Source organism: Dendropsophus ebraccatus, chromosome 9 (genome assembly GCF_027789765.1).
Source record: "Dendropsophus ebraccatus isolate aDenEbr1 chromosome 9, aDenEbr1.pat, whole genome shotgun sequence".
NCBI classification, from domain to species: domain Eukaryota; kingdom Metazoa; phylum Chordata; class Amphibia; order Anura; family Hylidae; genus Dendropsophus; species Dendropsophus ebraccatus.
This window is the reverse complement of record NC_091462.1, coordinates 8410627-8429498: the sequence shown is the minus strand read 5'-3', so window position 1 is coordinate 8429498 and position 18872 is coordinate 8410627. Positions and strand designations below refer to the sequence as shown.

At 49.2% G+C, this 18872-nt stretch overlaps 1 protein-coding gene across 2 annotated transcripts in view; it reads right to left on the bottom strand.

Moving 5' to 3' along the window:
• Nucleotides 1–12830: 12830 nt before the first annotated feature.
• The window catches only part of HSPBAP1 (HSPB1 associated protein 1), a 49457-nt gene continuing 43415 nt past the window's right edge, over nt 12831–18872 (bottom strand). For both annotated transcript variants that reach the window (XM_069982458.1, XM_069982459.1), the window contains exons 7-8: nt 14430–14540; nt 12831–14039 (exon numbers count right to left, since the gene is read on the bottom strand). In XM_069982458.1, coding sequence (XP_069838559.1) covers nt 13683–14039; nt 14430–14540 — 468 coding nt within the window. In that variant the 3' untranslated portion in view covers nt 12831–13682. The remainder of the gene's footprint in view (nt 14040–14429; nt 14541–18872) is intronic.

The window sequence follows — 18872 nt, the reverse complement described above, 5'->3', positions numbered from 1 at the left end:
CCATGGTTCTCCGCGCAGAGAGAAGACATTTGGGAGAAATTGCCGCCTGTCCGATCCCGGAGATGGAATAAACAACCGCGCAAAATCCATTATTTATTACTGATTCCAGAGTTCAGCTCTGAGGATGCGATGTTCCGAATGCCATACATCATCCCCTGGTCTCCGCTATGCAAATGAAGCCGCCCATCATGCAAAGTCCTGTAACTTTCTGATAGACTTTATGTTTTAGTTCCTCACTGTTCCCCACATCTCTGCTGGATGATAGTGAACAGAACGTTACTCTGCCCGCTGCCCCCTGTGCCCACTGGATGTGTACCTTGTGTCTTGTGCCCATTGCCTGTGTACCTGGTGCCATACCCTGTGCTCACTGCCTATGTACTTTGTGCCATGCCTAGTGCCCTGAGACCACTGGCTGTATACCTTGTACCATGCTCTGTTCTCTCCGCCTATGTACTTTGTGCCATGCCTAGTGCCCTGAGACCACTGGCTGTATACCTTGTACCATGCTCTGTTCTCTCCGCCTATGTACTTTGTGCCATGCCTAGTGCCCTGAGACCACTGGCTGTATACCTTGTACCATGCTCTGTGCTCTCCGCCTATGTACTTTGTGCCATGCCTAGTGCTCTGAGACCACTGGCTGTATACCTTGTACCATGCTCTGTGCTCTCCGCCTATGTACTTTGTGCCATGCCTAGTGCCCTGAGACCACTGGCTGTATACCTTGTACCATGCCCTGTGCTCTCCACATATGTACTTTGTGCCATAGTTTGGGCCCTGAGCCCACTGGCTGTATACCTTGTGATCTGCACTGTGCCCATTTGTTATACTTACGTGCTGTTCCGTCTGCCCGCTGGCTGTGTACCAGCATTGGGTAATGGCCTCTGAGTAAACAGAAGTGATAGATTTCACGCAGGACATGGTGCATAAAACAGCACATTCCGTACATTACACCCTGATTGTTTCCCTTCCATAACATCACAAAACAAAAGAAGGGAACCATGCAACGTGGCAGGTAACCACCCAGAAACAATGGGGACTAACATGGCACATAACCTCCCGGAGAAGCAATGGGGAATAACATGGCACATAACCTCCCGGAGAAGCAATGGGGACTAACATGGCACATAACCTCCCGGAGAAGCAATGGGTCCTAACATGGCACATAACCCCCCGGAGAAGCAATGGGGACTAACATGGCACATAACCCCGCGGAGAAGCAATGGGTCCTAACATGGCACATAACCTCCCGGAGAAGCAATGGGGACTAACATGGCACATAACCCCCCGGAGAAGCAATGGGGACTAACATGGCACATAACCCCCCGGAGAAGCAATGGGGACTAACATGGCACATAACCCCCCGGAGAAGCAATGGGGACTAACATGGCACATAACCCCTCGGAGAAGCAATGGGTCCTAACATGGCAGGTAACCACCCGGAGAAGCAATGGGGACTAACATGGCACATAACCCCCCGGAGAAGAAATGGGGAATAATATGGCACATAACCTCCTGGGGACACAATAAGGCCTAACATGGCACGTAACCACTCGGGGGTTCAAAGAGGCCGATCATGGCACATAACCGTCAGGGGACACAATAGGGCCAATCATGGCACCTAACTGCCCGGAGACACAATGGGGCATAACATGGCATGTAACCTCCTGGGGACACAATGGGGCCTAACATGGCATTTACCCACAAGGGGCACAATGGGACATAACATGGCACCTAACTAACCGGGAACACAATGGGACATAACATGGCACCTAACTAACCGGGAACACAATGGGACATAACATGGCACCTAACTAACCGGGAACACAATGGGACATAACATGGCACCTAACTGCCCGGAGACACAATGGGGCATAACATGGCATGTAACCTCCTGGGGACACAATGGGGCCTAACATGGCATTTACCCACAAGGGGCACAATGGGACATAACATGGCACCTAACTAACCGGGAACACAATGGGACATAACATGGCACCTAACTATCTATTAAGCCTCCAAGCTGTCCATAATGCAATCCAACTCTGACATTCTCCGTGTAGGGGTGTCATCAGGAAGACTTGTCATCATCAGAGAAAGCGGAAGGCCGGCCATGATGGAGCGGAACCAGATATTAGAAGACATGGCGCCTGATTCACATCATGCTGTAGGGTGTGGTCACATGTGGCGTATACGCTGTACATGGAGTTTACCGCCCATGAAATGTGGAAATCTCCTCCTCAGGCTGCGGAAATAATTGGAACAATGAGTGGAAATTCCCCTGCGGTGCGGAGGACAAGTCTACAGGAGACTTCAGATCTCAGATACATTGAGGTTATTTAGCAACGTTTTCTGCCATAAAGTCAGCCGTGATCTGTCCGTGCGTCTGCAGGCTCTCCATGTGTTTATGTGTCCCTGGATCTCTGCTGCGGATTCAGCATTTATAGAGCGCTATCACTAATAGTCCTGGATGGGAAGGATGAGGGAGCGGTGTTTACAGCTGCTGCCTGGTGCTGAACAATGCCACAGGCAGAGGAGCAGACAGAATGGCTACAGCAAGTGCTGAAACCTCACTGATTATGTTATTGTCTGCTGAAAAATGAGATGTTCTGCAGCAGCTCTGGGTGCAAGGAGCTGGTGCTGTGGGAGGGGAGTATACAGGGTGGAAGGGTTGAGAGACAGCATTGCATTTTGGAGATTGTAGTACTGAGCAACTGCTTGACCATGACCGTGAAGTATAAGGGATTGACTCTCTAGGATGTGAAGCATCAGACTCCCCTAATGTGAGGACAATCCTGCCCCCTCCTATCCGACATCTCTATGGTACAGGGAGACAGCCCCCTGAGCTGCTGATCTATGGTCTGACACATTGCAGAGTAGCACATATGAATTACCAGCTGACGCTTCCTGCCTCACTGCTGATCCTCTCTGATCAGGTTGTACGTTGCATCCTTGTCCCATCAGGACTGGTGTGTGTGTGTGTGGAGGGGGTGTTTGACGGACAATTTACGCGGTTTACAGATGGAATTAGCAGCTTTTCTATGAGTTTTGCGCTGTCGGTGTGAGCGATGTAATCCCAGGAATTTCCCGTAATCCCTGTGACCTCTGACCCGGCTCAGCTGATCGACTCTAATTCTCCTTACACCTACAGCATTCCTCGGTAAGGAGAACTATCGGGGAATGGCGGCCGGGCTGCACCGCACCACACAAAGTCACAAAACAAACCACACAAACCTGCACTAAGTTTCTAAGAGTGCGAGAAGATTCTAGAAAGTATATAAAGAACAATGCTGCAACTTTCTAAGGGCCTTATAACACCGGACGATTATCGTGCAAATTATCGAATTTAAACAATAATCGTTTTGAATGGAGGCAGCGATCAAATGACCAATGAGAAATGGTTCATCAATAATCGTTCGCTGTAATTCCACATCCTATCCGGCCGATTATTGTTCCATGTAATAAACATAACGATCAGCTGATGATCGTTGTCATCGGCTGATCGCTGATATAGGTTTGGACCTATAATTGTCGGCCACCGTCCGCGCATCACTACGTGTAATAGCGGTGCACGGCCGGCAGCTGACGATTAGCAAAGTAAATACATTGCCTATCCATGATCCAGGGCTCCTCCTGCGCTCTGATTCTCCCTGGGTCCCGCGCGCTCCAGCTTCACAGCGTCTGTCTTAGCTGACAGGCCGCTCAGCCAATCAAAGGCCGGAACCATCGCGACCAGTGATTGGCCGAGCGGCCTGTCAGTTAAGACAGGGTGCTCTGAAGCTGCAGCGCATGGGACACGGGGAGAAGCGGACCGCAAGAGGAGCCCTGGACCATGGATAGGTAATGTATGCCAGTTTAGCAAAGGCTGCAAGGGCATCGGTAACAATGTCCATGCAGCCCTTGTTAAACGATTATCAGGCTGTGTAATAGGCCCAGTAAGCGAGTGCCGATCAAGCAGACGGGCGATCTTTTACAGTTAATATCGGGCCCCCATTGACCCATCTCATACTACCCTTATTCTTTAGGATGGTCTCTGAAGCTTTAAAAACAAGATAAACAATGTAACCTCCCCTCCCTGATCCCTCACCGCTCTGACAGCTCTCAGTCTGCGCTTCCTCTGAGGAGATGCTGCACAATGTAACCTCCCCTCCCCTGATCCCTCACCGCTCTCACAGCTCTCAGTCTGCGCTTCCTCTGAGGAGATGCCGCACAATGTCACCTCCCCTCCCTGATCCCTCACCGCTGTGACAGCTCTCAGTCTGCGCTTCCTCTGAGGAGATGCCGCACAATGTCACCTCCCCTCCCCTGATCCCTCACTGCTGTGACAGCTCTCAGTCTGCGCTTCCTCTGAGGAGATGCTGCACAATGTCACCTCCCCTCCCTGATCCCTCACTGCTCTGACAGCTCTCAGTCTGCGCTTCCTCTGAGGAGATGCCGCACAATGTAACCTCCCCTCCCCTGATTCCTCACCGCTGAGACAGCATTCAGTCTGCGCCTTCTTTGAGGACATGTCGCACAATGTCACCTCCCCTCCCTGATCCCTCACCGCTCTGACAGCTCTCAGTCTGCGCTTCCTCTGAGGAGATGCCGCACAATGTAACCTCCCCTCCCTGATCCCTCACCGCTGTGACAGCTCTCAGTCTGCGCTTCCTCTGAGGAGATGCCGCACAATGTAACCTCCCCTCCCTGATCCCTCACCGCTCTGACAGCTCTCAGTCTGCGCTTCCTCTGAGGAGATGCCGCACAATGTAACCTCCCCTCCCTGATCCCTCACCGCTCTGACAGCTCTCAGTCTGCGCTTCCTCTGAGGAGATGCCGCACAATGTCACCTCCCCTCCCTGATCCCTCACCGCTGTGACAGCTCTCAGTCTGTGCTCCCGCAGGTTGGGGTACGCAGTGGCAAGGAATCAGGGGGAGGTGAGGACACTTTTTCCCCATCTATTATATAAAATGTTGTACTCTCTGAGAACTCCTGTACGGCCGCTCACAGCTGGAGGACGGCAACAGTTAATCCAGTAAACCCTCCAAGAAGGAGCTCCAGATCTTATTCACTGACAGCAAGCAGCTGCACAAGATCCTCCAATGACTGCAGCCACATACACGAACCCTCCTACAGCTGGTCAGGCGGTCCAGCGATGGTGATGGGGAGCCACTGGTGTGGGTGATGGGGGGGGTCACTTCTATAGGGGTCTCCTGATCCTCCCCTGGATAACGCAGCTTATTACAGTGCATGTATATTGGGGGAGGGGAGGGGGGGGGGGACTGCGACAAGTTTTAGTCTTCCAGCCGGGATCCCCAGGGGCCGAGCACGAGCACATTATAATGGCGCAGGAATAATAGGCGGCAGCGCTGGCTGCCCGGCATCCCGCTGTCCTCACAGGCACTAAGGATCCGTCATCCAGACACAAATTGGGTTTTCTATTAACCCACCGCCATCTCCTCACCGGCCCTCCATGAATCAGCTAATAAATAAGATTACCGCACAATGAGGTCAGGTCGGTGCAGCGCTACACTGTAACAAATCTCCAGCCGAGGTGAAGGAGGGATCATAACAAACTGAGCTCTCCTGGGATCTGGGGTGAACTGTGCTGGGGGTGTGTGTGTGTTAGTGATACAGCGCCCCCTCCAGTGCAGGATATAAGCAGTACTGCACCTTACCATCTGTACAGGGTAATACAGCGCCCCCCTCCAGTGCAGGATATAAGCAGTACTGCCCCTTACTATCTGTACAGGGTAATACAGCGCCCCCTCCAGTGCAGGATATAAGGGGTACTGCACCTTACCATCTGTACAGGGTAATACAGCGCCCCTTACGGTGCAGGATACAGGGGGTACTGCACCTTACCATCTGTACAGGGTAATACAGCGCCCCTTACGGTGCAGGATACAGGGGGTACTGCATCCTACCATCTGTACAGTGTGATGCAGCGCCCCCTTCAGTCCATCCATTATCAATCTGTGAGGTTACTACGCTGCCGCCCATTGTTTGCTGTGATATCACAGTACAGTTATTAGTGTTATTATTAGTGTTGTGTAATCACTGTGATTATATCTGTGTTGTGATTTGCGGGTGATGTTTTATATGCAGAGACAGTAATGGTGTCACTGAGCAATTATCCTGTCCTGCACTAAAAAACACTTTATAATCAAGTAATTATCAGCTGCTGTATGTCCTGCAGGAAGTGGTGTATTCTCTCCAGTCTGGCACAGTGCTCTCTGCTGCCACCTCTGTCCATGTCAGGAACTGTCCAGAGCAGCAAAGGTTTTCAGGACAGCTCCTACCAAACTGTATAACTCTCTGACACCAGCTGATTTGACATTTTTTTCCACCAGTGTACCCTCCCCTCTCCGGTGTACCCTTCCCTCTCCGGTGTATCCTCCCCTCTCCGGTGTATCCTCCCCTCTCCGGTGTACCTTCCTCTCTCCGGTGTATCCTCCCCTCTACGGTGTACCTTCCTCTCTCCGGTGTATCTTCCCCTCTACGGTGTACCCTCCTCTCTCCGGTGTATCCTCCCCTCTACGGTGTACCCTCCTCTCTCCGGTGTATCTTCCCCTCTACGGTGTATCCTCCCCTCTCCGATGTATTCTCCTCTCTCCGATGTATCCTCCTCTCTCCAATGTATCCTCCTCTCTCCGATGTATCCTCCTCTCTCCGGTGTATCCTCCCCTCTACGATGTATCCTCCTCCCTCTGGTGTATCTCCCCTCTTCGATGTATGTTTCTATCTCCGGTGTACCCTACCGTCTCTGTTTTACCCTCCTCTCTCCGGTGTATCCTCCTCTCTCCGGTGTACCCTCCCCTCTCCGATGTATCCTCCTCCCTTCAGTGTACCCTCCTCTCTCCGGTGTATCCTCCTCTCTCCGGTGTACCCTCCCCTCTCCGATGTATCCTCCTCCCTTCAGTGTACCCTCCTCTCTCCGGTGTATCCTCCCCTCTCCGATGTATCCACCTCCCTCCGGTGTACCCTCCTCTCTCCGGTGTGTCCTCCTTTTTCCGATGTATCCTCCCCTCTCCAGTGTACCCTCCTCTCTTCGGTGTATCCTCCCCTCTCCAGTGTACCCTCCTCCTTTCTCCAGGGTATCTTCCTCTCTCCGATGTATCCTCCTCCCTCCAATGTACCCTCCCCTCTCCGGTGTATCCTCCTCCCTCCAATGTACCCTCTTCTCTCCAGTGTATCCTCCCCTCTCCAGTGTACCCTCCTCTCTCTGGTGTATCCTCCCCTCTCCGATGTATCCTCCTCTCTCCGGTGTACCCTCCTCGCTCTGGTGGACCCTCCTCTCTCAGGTGTATCCTCCCCTCTCCGGTGTACCCTCCCCTCTCCGATGTATCCTCCTCCCTTCAGTGTACCCTCCTCTCTCCGGTGTATCCTCCTCTCTCTGGTGTACCCTCCCCTCTCCGATGTATCCTCCTCCCTTCAGTGTACCCTCCTCTCTCCGGTGTATCCTCCCCTCTCCGATGTATCCACCTCCCTCCGGTGTACCCTCCTCTCTCCGGTGTGTCCTCCTTTTTCCGATGTATCCTCCCCTCTCCAGTGTACCCTCCTCTCTTCGGTGTATCCTCCCCTCTCCAGTGTACCCTCCTCCTTTCTCCAGGGTATCTTCCTCTCTCCGATGTATCCTCCTCCCTCCAATGTACCCTCCCCTCTCCGGTGTATCCTCCTCCCTCCAGTGTATCCTCCCCTCTCCAGTGTACCCTCCTCTCTCTGGTGTATCCTCCCCTCTCCGATGTATCCTCCTCTCTCCGGTGTACCCTCCTCGCTCTGGTGGACCCTCCTCTCTCAGGTGTATCCTCCCCTCTCCGGTGTATCCTCCTCTCTCAAGTGTACCCTCCCCTCTCCGGAGTATCCTCCCCTCTCCGGAGTATCCTCCCCTCTCCGGTGTATCCTCCCCTCTCCGGTGTATCCTCCCCTCTCCGGTGTATCCTCCCCTCTCCGGTGTACCCTCCCCTCTCCGGTGTATCCTCCTCTCTCCAGTGTATCCTCCTCTCTCCAGTGTATCCTCCTCCCTCCTGTGTATCCTCCTCCCTCTGGTGTACTCTCCTGTCTCCAGTGTATCCTCCTCCCTCCGGTTTATCCTCCCCTCTCCGGTGTACCCTCCTCCCTCCAGTGTACCCTCCTCTCCGGTGTATCCTCCTCTCTCCAGTGTATCCTCCTCCCTCCTGTGTATCCTCCTCCCTCCTGTGTATCCTCCTCCCTTTGGTGTACTCTCCTCTCTCCAGTGTATCCTCCTCCCTCTGGTTTATCCTCCACTCTCCAGTGTACCCTCCTCCCTCCAGAGTACTCTCCGGTGTGTATCCTCTTCCCTCTGGTGTACTCTCTTCTCTCCGGTGTGTATCCTTCTCCCTCTGGTGTACTCTCCTCCTCCCTCCGATGTATCCTCCCCCCTCTGGTGTACTCTCCTCCCTCCGGTTTATCCTCCACTCTCCAGTGTACCCTCCTCCCTCCAGAGTACTCTCCGGTGTGTATCCTCTTCCCTCTGGTGTACTCTCTCCTCTCCGATGTGTATCCTCCTCCCTCTGGTGTACTCTCTCCTCTCCGGTGTGTATCCTCCTCCCTCTGGTGTACTCTCCTCCTCCCTCCGATGTATCCTCCTCCCTCTGGTGTACTCTCCTCACTCCGGTGCATCCTCCTCCCCTTTCCGGAGTATCTGGGCCGCGCTCCTGGCAGCGTGGTGGCGGCTCCATCTGTGTTAGTGTTTTGCATGAATATGAAGAGACAATTTTGTTTTTGAGATGTGATTTATGTTGGAGAATATAAGTTTCTGTCCTGTAACAATCCGCGCTCCATCAATCACGGCGGCCGTGGCGGGCCTTCAGCTTGTCTCTGCGCCAATTGATTTAAAGAAGATTTATTGTCTCAAAAACATATCAGACCTGGCGAAAAAGAACTGCGGCGTCAGCCGGTGCCGAGACCCGGAATGTTCTGCCCAGTCACGTACAGGGCCAGAGCCGGCTACGTCTTATAGGGCGGTATTAGTGACTTCTATGTGTTCACTATATGACACGGTTGTGTACTATAGTACACACTCTGTACTATATGACAGTATTACAGAGAATGTATGTACTATTATATAATGTGATCACTATATGACACAGTTACTCTGTACTTTATGGCGGTATTATAGAGAATGTATGTACTATTATATAATGTGATCACTATATGACACAGTTTCTGAGTACTATACGGCTGTATTATAGAGAATGTATGTACTATTATACAATGTGATCACTATATGACAGTTACTGAGCACTAAATGGAAGTATTATAGAGAATGCATGTACTATTATATATTGTGATCACTATATGACACAGTTACTGAGTACTATATGGCGGTAGTATAGAGAATGTATGTACTATTATTTAATGTGATTACTATATGAGGCTAGGTTCACACAACGTTTAACAGCGTCTGTTGCATAGCAATGGACGCGGTTAAACAGCCGGCCGTCGGGCTGCACTCAGCCCGTTCCTGTTGCCGATACCTCTGTATCGGCTGCAGGCACGTTCTTTTTTCACAATTGATTTGCGGGCAGCGGCGCGTGTGCCCGCAAATTAATTAGCCATTCACTCCAATGCAATGTGCGGCCGCACAGCGGGCGGCAGTGCATTGACTTCAATGCAATGCCGCCCCTGCAGTAAAGAACGGACGCTGAGGCAATTGCAATCAGCGTCCGTTGTTTCCTTAAAAAGAACATTGTGTGAACATAGCCTGACAGAGTTACTGAGTACTATATGGCGGTATTATAAGACAGAACAGGTCTTCTGAACAGCCAAACCATCTTTACAAGCAAGGATTGCTAAAGTTGCAGCAGTAAAAATCTATTATTCCTATTATTATGTGATCACTATATGGCAGTATTGTAGAGAATGTATGTACTGATATAATGTGATCAAAATATGACGCTGTTATTGGGTAATGTATGGTAGTATTATATAATAAATGTATGTACTGTTATATATGATGTGTGATCACTATGTGACACTGTTGTTGGGTAATATATGGCGGTATTATATACTGAATGTATGTACTGTCATATGATATTATGTGATCACTACATGATGCTGCAATTGGGTAATATATGGTGGTATTATATACCAAATGGATGTACTGTAATATATGATAGTATGTGACGCTGTTATTGGATAATACATGGTGGTATAATATACTGAGTATATGTACTGTTATATATGACATTATGTGACACTGTTATTGGGTAATATATGGCTGTTATATACACTGAATGTATGTACTGTTACATATGATATTATGTGGTCACTACATGCTGTTATTGGGTAATGTATGGCGGTATTATATACTGAATGTATGTGCTGTTATATATGATGTGTGATCACTATGTGAGAATTGTTGGGTAATATATGGCGGTATTATATACTAAGTGTATGTACTGTTATATATAATATTATGTGACGCTGTTATGGGGTAATATATGGCGGTATTATATACTGAGTGTATGTACTGTTATATATGATATTATGTGACGCTGCTATTGGGGATTATATGGCGGTATAATATACTGTTATATATGATATTATGTGACGCTGTTATTGGGTAATATATGGTGGTATTATATACTGATGTATGTACTGTTATATATGATATTATGTGATGCAGCTATTGGGTAATATATAGTGGTATTATATACTGAGTGTATGTCCTGTTATATATGATATTATGTGATGCAGCTATTGGGTAATATATAGCGGTATTATATACGGAGTGTATGTGCTGTTATATATGATATTATGTGACGCTGTTATGGAGTAATATATGGCGGTATTATACAGAGATAGTGCGGCACAGTTTACAGCCCTGTCACGTTGCAGGATCTATCAGTGATTGTACCTGCAGCATTTAGTCTGATTAAACCCAATTACTGAACACATTTGGTTAACTGCTCGTGACTAAGGGGCCATTACTTCTCCACACCGGGCGGGGGGCGCACCAGCTGTACGTCACATGACTTCCATCGTGTCTGATTAGATCTTGTGTCAGGACAGGGAACAATAAGGTAAAAAAGAGTATAAAGTATAGCGGAGGGTTGTATACAATGTATATTCAGTGCAAGAAAATACATGCAAAGGGGGCGGGGCTGGCTGCAGAGGGGGGAGGAGTTTGGAAGGGTTGGCCAATCCATGCACTTTGAGGATAGTCCTGGGGGCGGGGTTTTATAGGATTTTGTTGCCAACTGTATTTCAGTTCTCTAACGCCAAAAAGGGATCCTTAAAAAACTCCGGTAACGGAAACACAAAGGTCCAAACTATCCGACCAATCACAGCTCAGCTTTCATTTTACCACAGGTGTGGCAAAACTAAAATTCCCATCATGCCCTGAAAGTAGTGCTGCAAAACTTCGAAAAACCTCAAAAAACTACTACTCTCATAATGCTGCCAAATCTGCAATGTGGCAAAAGTTTTACATACTTTTAGAACTACAACTCCTATCATGCTCTGATAAAACTTGCAGAATGATGGGAGTTATAATTGTGCAACAGCATAAAAAACTACAGGTTGGGAAACACTGCATTCAGACATTGTCCTGGCAGTGGGGGGCAGCAGAGAGATGCGGGGACAAACCTACAGGAGTGTGAATGCAGCTCTGGATGTGAATAGAGAAGATAAGGGTCAGGATCAGTGTAAGGTAAAGCCCTGTATATAGATGGGATTCCCCATCAGTGAGTGGCAGCCGTGTGTATACACAGTGAGGAGATCGCTCAGATCAGGGGAGCCCTATGATGTCACCGCCGAGCTCTGCTCTCAGTTCCCTGTGGCGGTGCAGGATCGGGTGATCAGTATGGCGGGTGTGCACAATGCTGTGGACTTCTAGCACAGAGACCCTACCACCATTACTGTTATTTATGGGGGTGGATGGGAATTTCCTGCATCATGAGGAGGAATGGAGAAGAGTCTTATAGAACCACAAGGACAGACTGACCCCTAGTGGTATAAAATGTAAGAAACACGTACAGTTAAAGGGGTATTCCACTCAAACATAACTTTTAATATGTTGCTTTCTGTGATGAGACTAACAATTCCTTCCATACTTCTTATTATCTATTCAGTCTCCTTTCCCCAGTTCTCAGCTGCTGTTTCTGCTGAAGACACAAAAACCTGCATGTAAGCTTTTTTTCTTTGTCTCCCCCTTCCCTTCTGAGATGGCTGATGCAAACAAGTAACTGGCAGGCTGTATCTGCAACATTGTAGCTTCTTTTGAGGTCAAGTTATTGATGAACTCCCTGTGATTAATTCTTCCAGCATTACAAGAAGCTACAATGTTGCAGATACAGCCTGCCAGGGACTTGTTTACATCAGCTGTCTCAGAAAGGAGGGGGAGAAAGAGAGAAAAGCTCACACACAGATTTCTGAGTTTTCAGCAGAAAGCAGCAGCTGAGAACTGGGGTAAGGAGACTGAATAGATAATTGAGTATTGTTAGTCTCACCATGGGCAGCAACATATCAAAATTATGTTTGAGTAGAATATCCCTTTAAGGGATTATCCTATTATTACAGGAAGCCCCCCATCCACTGGAGGACTGATTAGGTGGGGGGTCTGAACACTGGGACAATCACAAGATGCATTGTACCCTCCTGCCACATGTTGCCCTGCGGGGGGCCCACTCCTGCCACATTCTGACCAATAAACTGAAGAGCAGCTCTGGAGCACAAACTGCTACTACAGCAAGTAAAACACTGATCATCCCGGACACTTCAGACAACGTGAATCAGAGGCGGCAATTTCTTTCTTCTGTTTTTATTATACAAAATTATGTAAAAAAAAAAAAAAAAAAGGAAAAAAGAAAAGGAAAACATAAGGGAGATGATATAAAATAAGACGTAAAGACGGTCGCAATAAATTCGTAACAACATTAGAACACGGGGCACGGAGGGGGCGGGGCAACACCCCACATGACAGTCCATACCAGGAGACGGCTGATCTGCTGCAGCAGTAACGTCCCTGTCACCTGACGGCCCAGACAGCGCACTGCTATCTGTTATCAGCCCAGTCACAGCTAGACTTACATCTTCGGTATTAGGGTACTATTACACCAAGCAATCTAAACGACCGCTAAAGCAAACGACCCGAAATCGTTCGCCCAAGTACACGAAACGATGATCGTTATTTATGATCGTTCTTGCGGTCGTTTAGTCGTCGCTATTGCGTACGTTTCAGCTGTGAATTCTTATTCCACCGAACTATGTGCGAACGATCAAACGACAAAAATAGGTCCGGATCCTATTAAACGATCAACGATTTCTCGTTGGTCGTTTAATCGTTGCCTGCTATTACACGAAATGATTATCGTTCAAATCCGAACGATTTAACGATTTTTCGAACGATAATCGTTCCGTGTAATACCACCCTTACTCTCTGTTATCAGCCAAGACACAGCCCCCTGTAGCTCGAGTCTATGCTATCTACTACTCCCTGTTATCAGCCATTTGAGGTCGGTGACAGCTGACTGCAGGGCAGGTAAACACACTATTGCTCCCTGTTATCAGCTGCAGCTCTCTGTTATCAGCCACTTAGGGCCGGAGGCAGGACAGGTAAACACAACGATTGCTCCCTGTTATCAGCCATTTTAGACATTGACAGTAATTACAGTTTATTGTTCCCTGTTATCAGCCATTCCGGGCAGTGTCACAGACATGGGGGGTGTAGTACTGGTGGTTAACTCTTTCCTGACCTCCTGTTCAGTAAGATCTGAGCCACCAAGGTTACGACCCGCGGCTCCAGCAGACAGTCCAGCAGCTCGTCGCTGGTTATGGCGGCCGTTTCGCCATCCGATCTCACGTACTGTGTCTCTTCATTAGTCAGTGACGGTAAAACAGGAACAAGGAACTGACTGGATACGGCGTGGCCCCCGGCCTGGTCTTCAGCCTCCGTCTCCTTCCTCCTCTTGGTTCCTGGTTCATCTCGGTCACCACCACTCTCTTCCCTCTCGTTTTCCGCCATCTTGTTCTCCGTCAAAGCAGAAAGCGCCAGGTTTAGATAGCGCAGATTTGTTTCGTGGGTCGTCACCCCGTCCTGTGTAAATGACAGACAGGGAGAGAACACAAGTCACCACAGGGTTAACCATCCTCAGACTCTGCTGACACCTCATGTTATGCCGCAAGAACTGCCGAGACGGCGTTCCCGCCACTTCCTCCATCTGCAGTCAGCAGATTGTGTCCTTCAGAGGAGCGATCACAATCCTCTCCTCCTCAGCCAGCGACAATGCGGGATACGAGACTGAACCTCCGCTGACACACTGTAACAGAAAGTCTGATCATCGGGGACGTGGAGCGGCAATAACCAACACTGAGGCTCCCCTCATATCCATAGAAAACTGGTTGCTAAGGATGAGCTGTCTGAGCTGTATCCTTAGCAACCAGACTGTCAGACAGATCTAGGAGAAGCCCCGCCCCCCGCACTCACCTCTGTAGGGTTCAGCCAATCACCTGAGGTCTCCGCACCCTCCGCGGATTTAAAGGCGCACACCACCATCCTGGTTATGGCCTCCTCCACCCGAGCCTGGTGATCCGAGTCCTGCAGGTCACAAGAACGCTTCCCGTTATTATACTCACAGATCTGTACATGGCGGCGGACACTATGGAGCAAGAGAATCACCCTCAAAATGTGAGGAACCTCAATGGGAACCAACATGGCCGCCACTAAGGCTCCTGATACCTGTGAGGCCCGAGAAGGGCGAAACGCAATAATATCTGTCAGGACCTGGAATGTTCTAGAAGGTTTATAATCCCCCATACATCCCCTCCTGGGGGGGGTCTCTCCACCTTATATGTCATAGACAGATTAACCCTTCCCTCACCAATCCCTGCTCTAGGAGCCTGCGCTGAGGCCGGGCACCCGGGGTGGTGAAGGGGTTAAGGCGCCCCCTCTCCTTCTCTGAACACCGCGGGGTATAGAAAGGTCACGGAAATCTAATCCCCTTTTTATTGTCAGAGAATTAAACCGGCGAATAATGTTCTGCGAGGATGAGACTAATCGGGAAAAACTCATTAAGACAATCTCCATTATTCTTCCTTCTCCTGCACCCCGAACGTGACTGCCGCCTCGTATCCCGACGTAGCAGAGCTGAGCGTGTCAGTCAGCACAACCCATGGTCAATGCATGTTATCTGTGGTGTTACATAGGACTGCAGGTCCCATCTACTACATTATCTGTACTGAGAGATATCACTGTGTTATCTGTGCTGTTACATAGGACTGCAGGTCCCATCTACTACATTATATGTACTCAGAGATATCCCTGTGTTATCTGTGGTGTTACATAGGACTGCAGGTCCCATCTACTACATTATCTGTACTGAGAGATATCACTGTGTTATCTGTGGTGTTACATAGGACTGCAGGTCCCATCTACTACATTATCTGTACTGAGAGATATCACTGTGTTATCTGTGGTGTTACATAGGACTGCAGGTCCCATCTACTACATTATCTGTACTCATATCACTGTGTTATCTGTGGTGTTACATAGGACTGCAGGTGACATATACTACATTATCTGTACTCAGAGATATCACTGTGTTATCTGTGGTGTTACATAGGACTGCAGGTCCCATCTACTACATTATCTGTACTGAGAGATATCACTGTGTTATCTGTGCTGTTACATAGGACTGCAGGTCCCATCTACTACATTATATGTACTCAGAGATATCCCTGTGTTATCTGTGGTGTTACATAGGACTGCAGGTCCCATCTACTACATTATCTGTACTGAGAGATATCACTGTGTTATCTGTGGTGTTACATAGGACTGCAGGTCCCATCTACTACATTATCTGTACTGAGAGATATCACTGTGTTATCTGTGGTGTTACATAGGACTGCAGGTCCCATCTACTACATTATCTGTACTCATATCACTGTGTTATCTGTGGTGTTACATAGGACTGCAGGTGACATATACTACATTATCTGTACTCAGAGATATCACTGTGTTATCTGTGGTGTTACATAGGACTGCAGGTGACATATACTACATTATCTGTACTCAGAGAGATATCACTGTGTTATCTGTGGTGTTACATAGGACTGCAGGTGACATCTACTACATTATCTGTACTCAGAGAGATATTACTGTGTTATCTGTGGTGTTACATAGGACTGCAGGTGACATCTACTACATTATCTGTACTCAGAGATATCACTGTTATCTGTGGTTACATAGGACTGCAGGTGACATCTACTACATTATCTGTACTCAGAGATATCACTGTGTTATCTGTGGTGTTACATAGGACTGCAGGTCACAGCTACTACATTATCTGTACTCAGAGATATCACTGTGTTATCTGTGGTGTTACATAGAACTGCAGGTCTCGTCGGGGTGCGTACAGACATGAGGTGTATACGGGGAGTGTGTGTGGCTTTGCCATGAATCGTGGCTCATTTGCCGCAGGACCATTACGTGGAGGTCGGGAGTTGGAATTGGCTCCATTATCCGGTGTTACATTTTTAATAAGCGGACAGTGGAGACATAAAACGCGCGGCGGATGATGAACGGCACAATCTGAATTTCATTATAACACAATGGAATAAATCTAACGCCAAATTATGTCCGTGTTTTATATAGAGAGTGGACATGGAGAGTGTCCAGGGCGGTGGATGAACTAAAACTCCAATCATCCCCGGCTCCCCTGCACCTCTATATCACAAGATTGCAGCCTCTGCCCTATGTAGAATACAGCAGCCACAACTAACACATAACTTCCTGAATAACCAGCCAGTAGGGGGCGCTGCTCCGCTGCTGCAGATCTGCAATAGCTGTACATACAGTTTCCCAAAGGGGTTATCCAGCGTTAGATAAACATGGTCATTTTCTCCCAGAGACAGCACTGCTCTTGTCTCCATGGAGCTTAAAGGTGTACTCCAGCCATGCTTACTTTGGACAGAGCCCTGCCGCTGAAAGTCGGATATCACGGCACAGAATGGTGGCCCTGGAACGCAGCCGTGCCACAACCAGGGACTTCCGTCAGCATAGCTCTGTGCAAAGTAAGGCCGGAGTACCCCTTTAATTGTAAACCGCATCTGAAGTGGACACAGGAGTTGTGTTGTCTCTGGAACTGGAAGAAAGTGGCCATGTTTTTCTAACGCTGGATAACCCCTTTAAACAACGGACTCCCATATATCTGCCAGCTACTTGTGAGTGCAGCTCAGGAGGACAGGAAAAGATGTAACAGCAGAAGAGGAGGTGCAGCTCTGGAGGATAATACATGATGCAACAGAATAGTGAGTGCAGCTCTGGAGGTGACTGGCGGATAAGACATGATGTAACAGCAGAATAGTGAGTGCAGCTCTGGAGGTAAATAGAATAAAAGACATGATATACCAGCAGAATAGTGAATGCAGCTCTGGAGGTAAATAGAATAAAAGACATGATATACAAGCAGAATAGTGAATGCAGCTCTGGAGGTGACTGGGGGATAAGACATGATGTAACTGCAGAATATCGAATTAGTGAATCCCTATTTGGTGCAGAAACCTTAGTTTGCAGTTACAGAGGTCGGACGGTTCCTGGAGGTCCTGACCAGGTTTGCAGGGATTGTGTCCCCCTCCTCCATACACATCTTCTCCACAGCTTTCAGGTTTTGGGGCTGTCACTGGGGACAACATTTAGTTTCAACTCCCTCCAAAAATTTTCTATTGGGTTCAGGTGTGGAGACTGTCGGCCGCTCCAGGACCATGAAATGCTTCTTACCGAGCTGCTCCTTAGTTGTCCCGGCTGTGGGTTTCCTCCTTAGTTGTCCCGGCTGTGGGTTTCCTCCTTAGTTGTCCCGGCTGTGGGTTTCCTCCTTAGTTGTCCCGGCTGTGGGTTTCCTCCTTAGTTGTCCCGGCTGTGTGTTTCCTCCTTAGTTGTCCCGGCTGTGGGTTTCCTCCTTAGTTGTCCCGGCTGTGGGTTTCCTCCTTAGTTGTCCCGGCTGTGTGTTTCCTCCTTAGTTGTCCCGGCTCTGTGTTTCCTCCTTAGTTGTCCTGTGTGTTTCCTCCTTAGTTGTCCTGTCTGTGGGTTTCCTCCTTAGTTGTCCCGGTTGTGGGTTTCCTCCTTAGTTGTCCCGGCTGTGGGTCTCCTCCTTAGTTGTCCCGGCTGTGGGTCTCCTCCTTAGTTGTCCCGGCTGTGTGTTTCCTCCTTAGTTGTCCTGGCTGTGTGTTTCCTCCTCAGTTGTCCCGGCTGGGGGTTTCCTCCTCAGTTGTCCCGGCTGTGTGTTTCCTCCTTAGTTGTCCCGGCTGTGGGTTTCCTCCTTAGTTGTCCCGGCTGTGGGTTTCCTCCTTAGTTGTCCCGGCTGTGGGTTTCCTCCTTAGTTGTCCCGGCTGTGGGTTTCCTCCTTAGTTGTCCCGGCTGTGTGTCTCCTCCTTAGTTGTCCCGGCTGTGTGTTTCCTCCTTAGTTGTCTCGGCTGTGGGTTTCCTCCTTAGTTGTCCCGGCTGTGGGTTTCCTCCTTAGTTGTCCCGGTTGTGGGTTTCCTCCTTAGTTGTCCCGGCTGTGAGTTTCCTCCTTAGTTGTCCCGGCTGTGGGTTTCCTCCTTAGTTGTCCCGGCTGTGAGTTTCCTCCTTAGTTGTCCCGGCTGTGGGTTTCCTCCTTAGTTGTCCCGGCTGTGGGTTTCCTCCTTAGTTGTCCCGGCTGTGTGTTTCCTCCTTAGTTGTCCCGGCTGTGTGTCTCCTCCTTAGTTGTCCCGGCTGTGTGTTTCCTCCTTAGTTGTCCCGGCTGTGTGTTTCCTCCTTAGTTGTCCTGGCTCTGTGTCTCCTCCTTAGTTGTCCCGGCTGTGGGTCTCCTCCTTAGTTGTCCCAGCTGTGGGTTTCCTCCTTAGTTGTCCCGGCTGGGGGTTTCCTCCTTAGTTGTTCCGGCTGTGTGTTTCC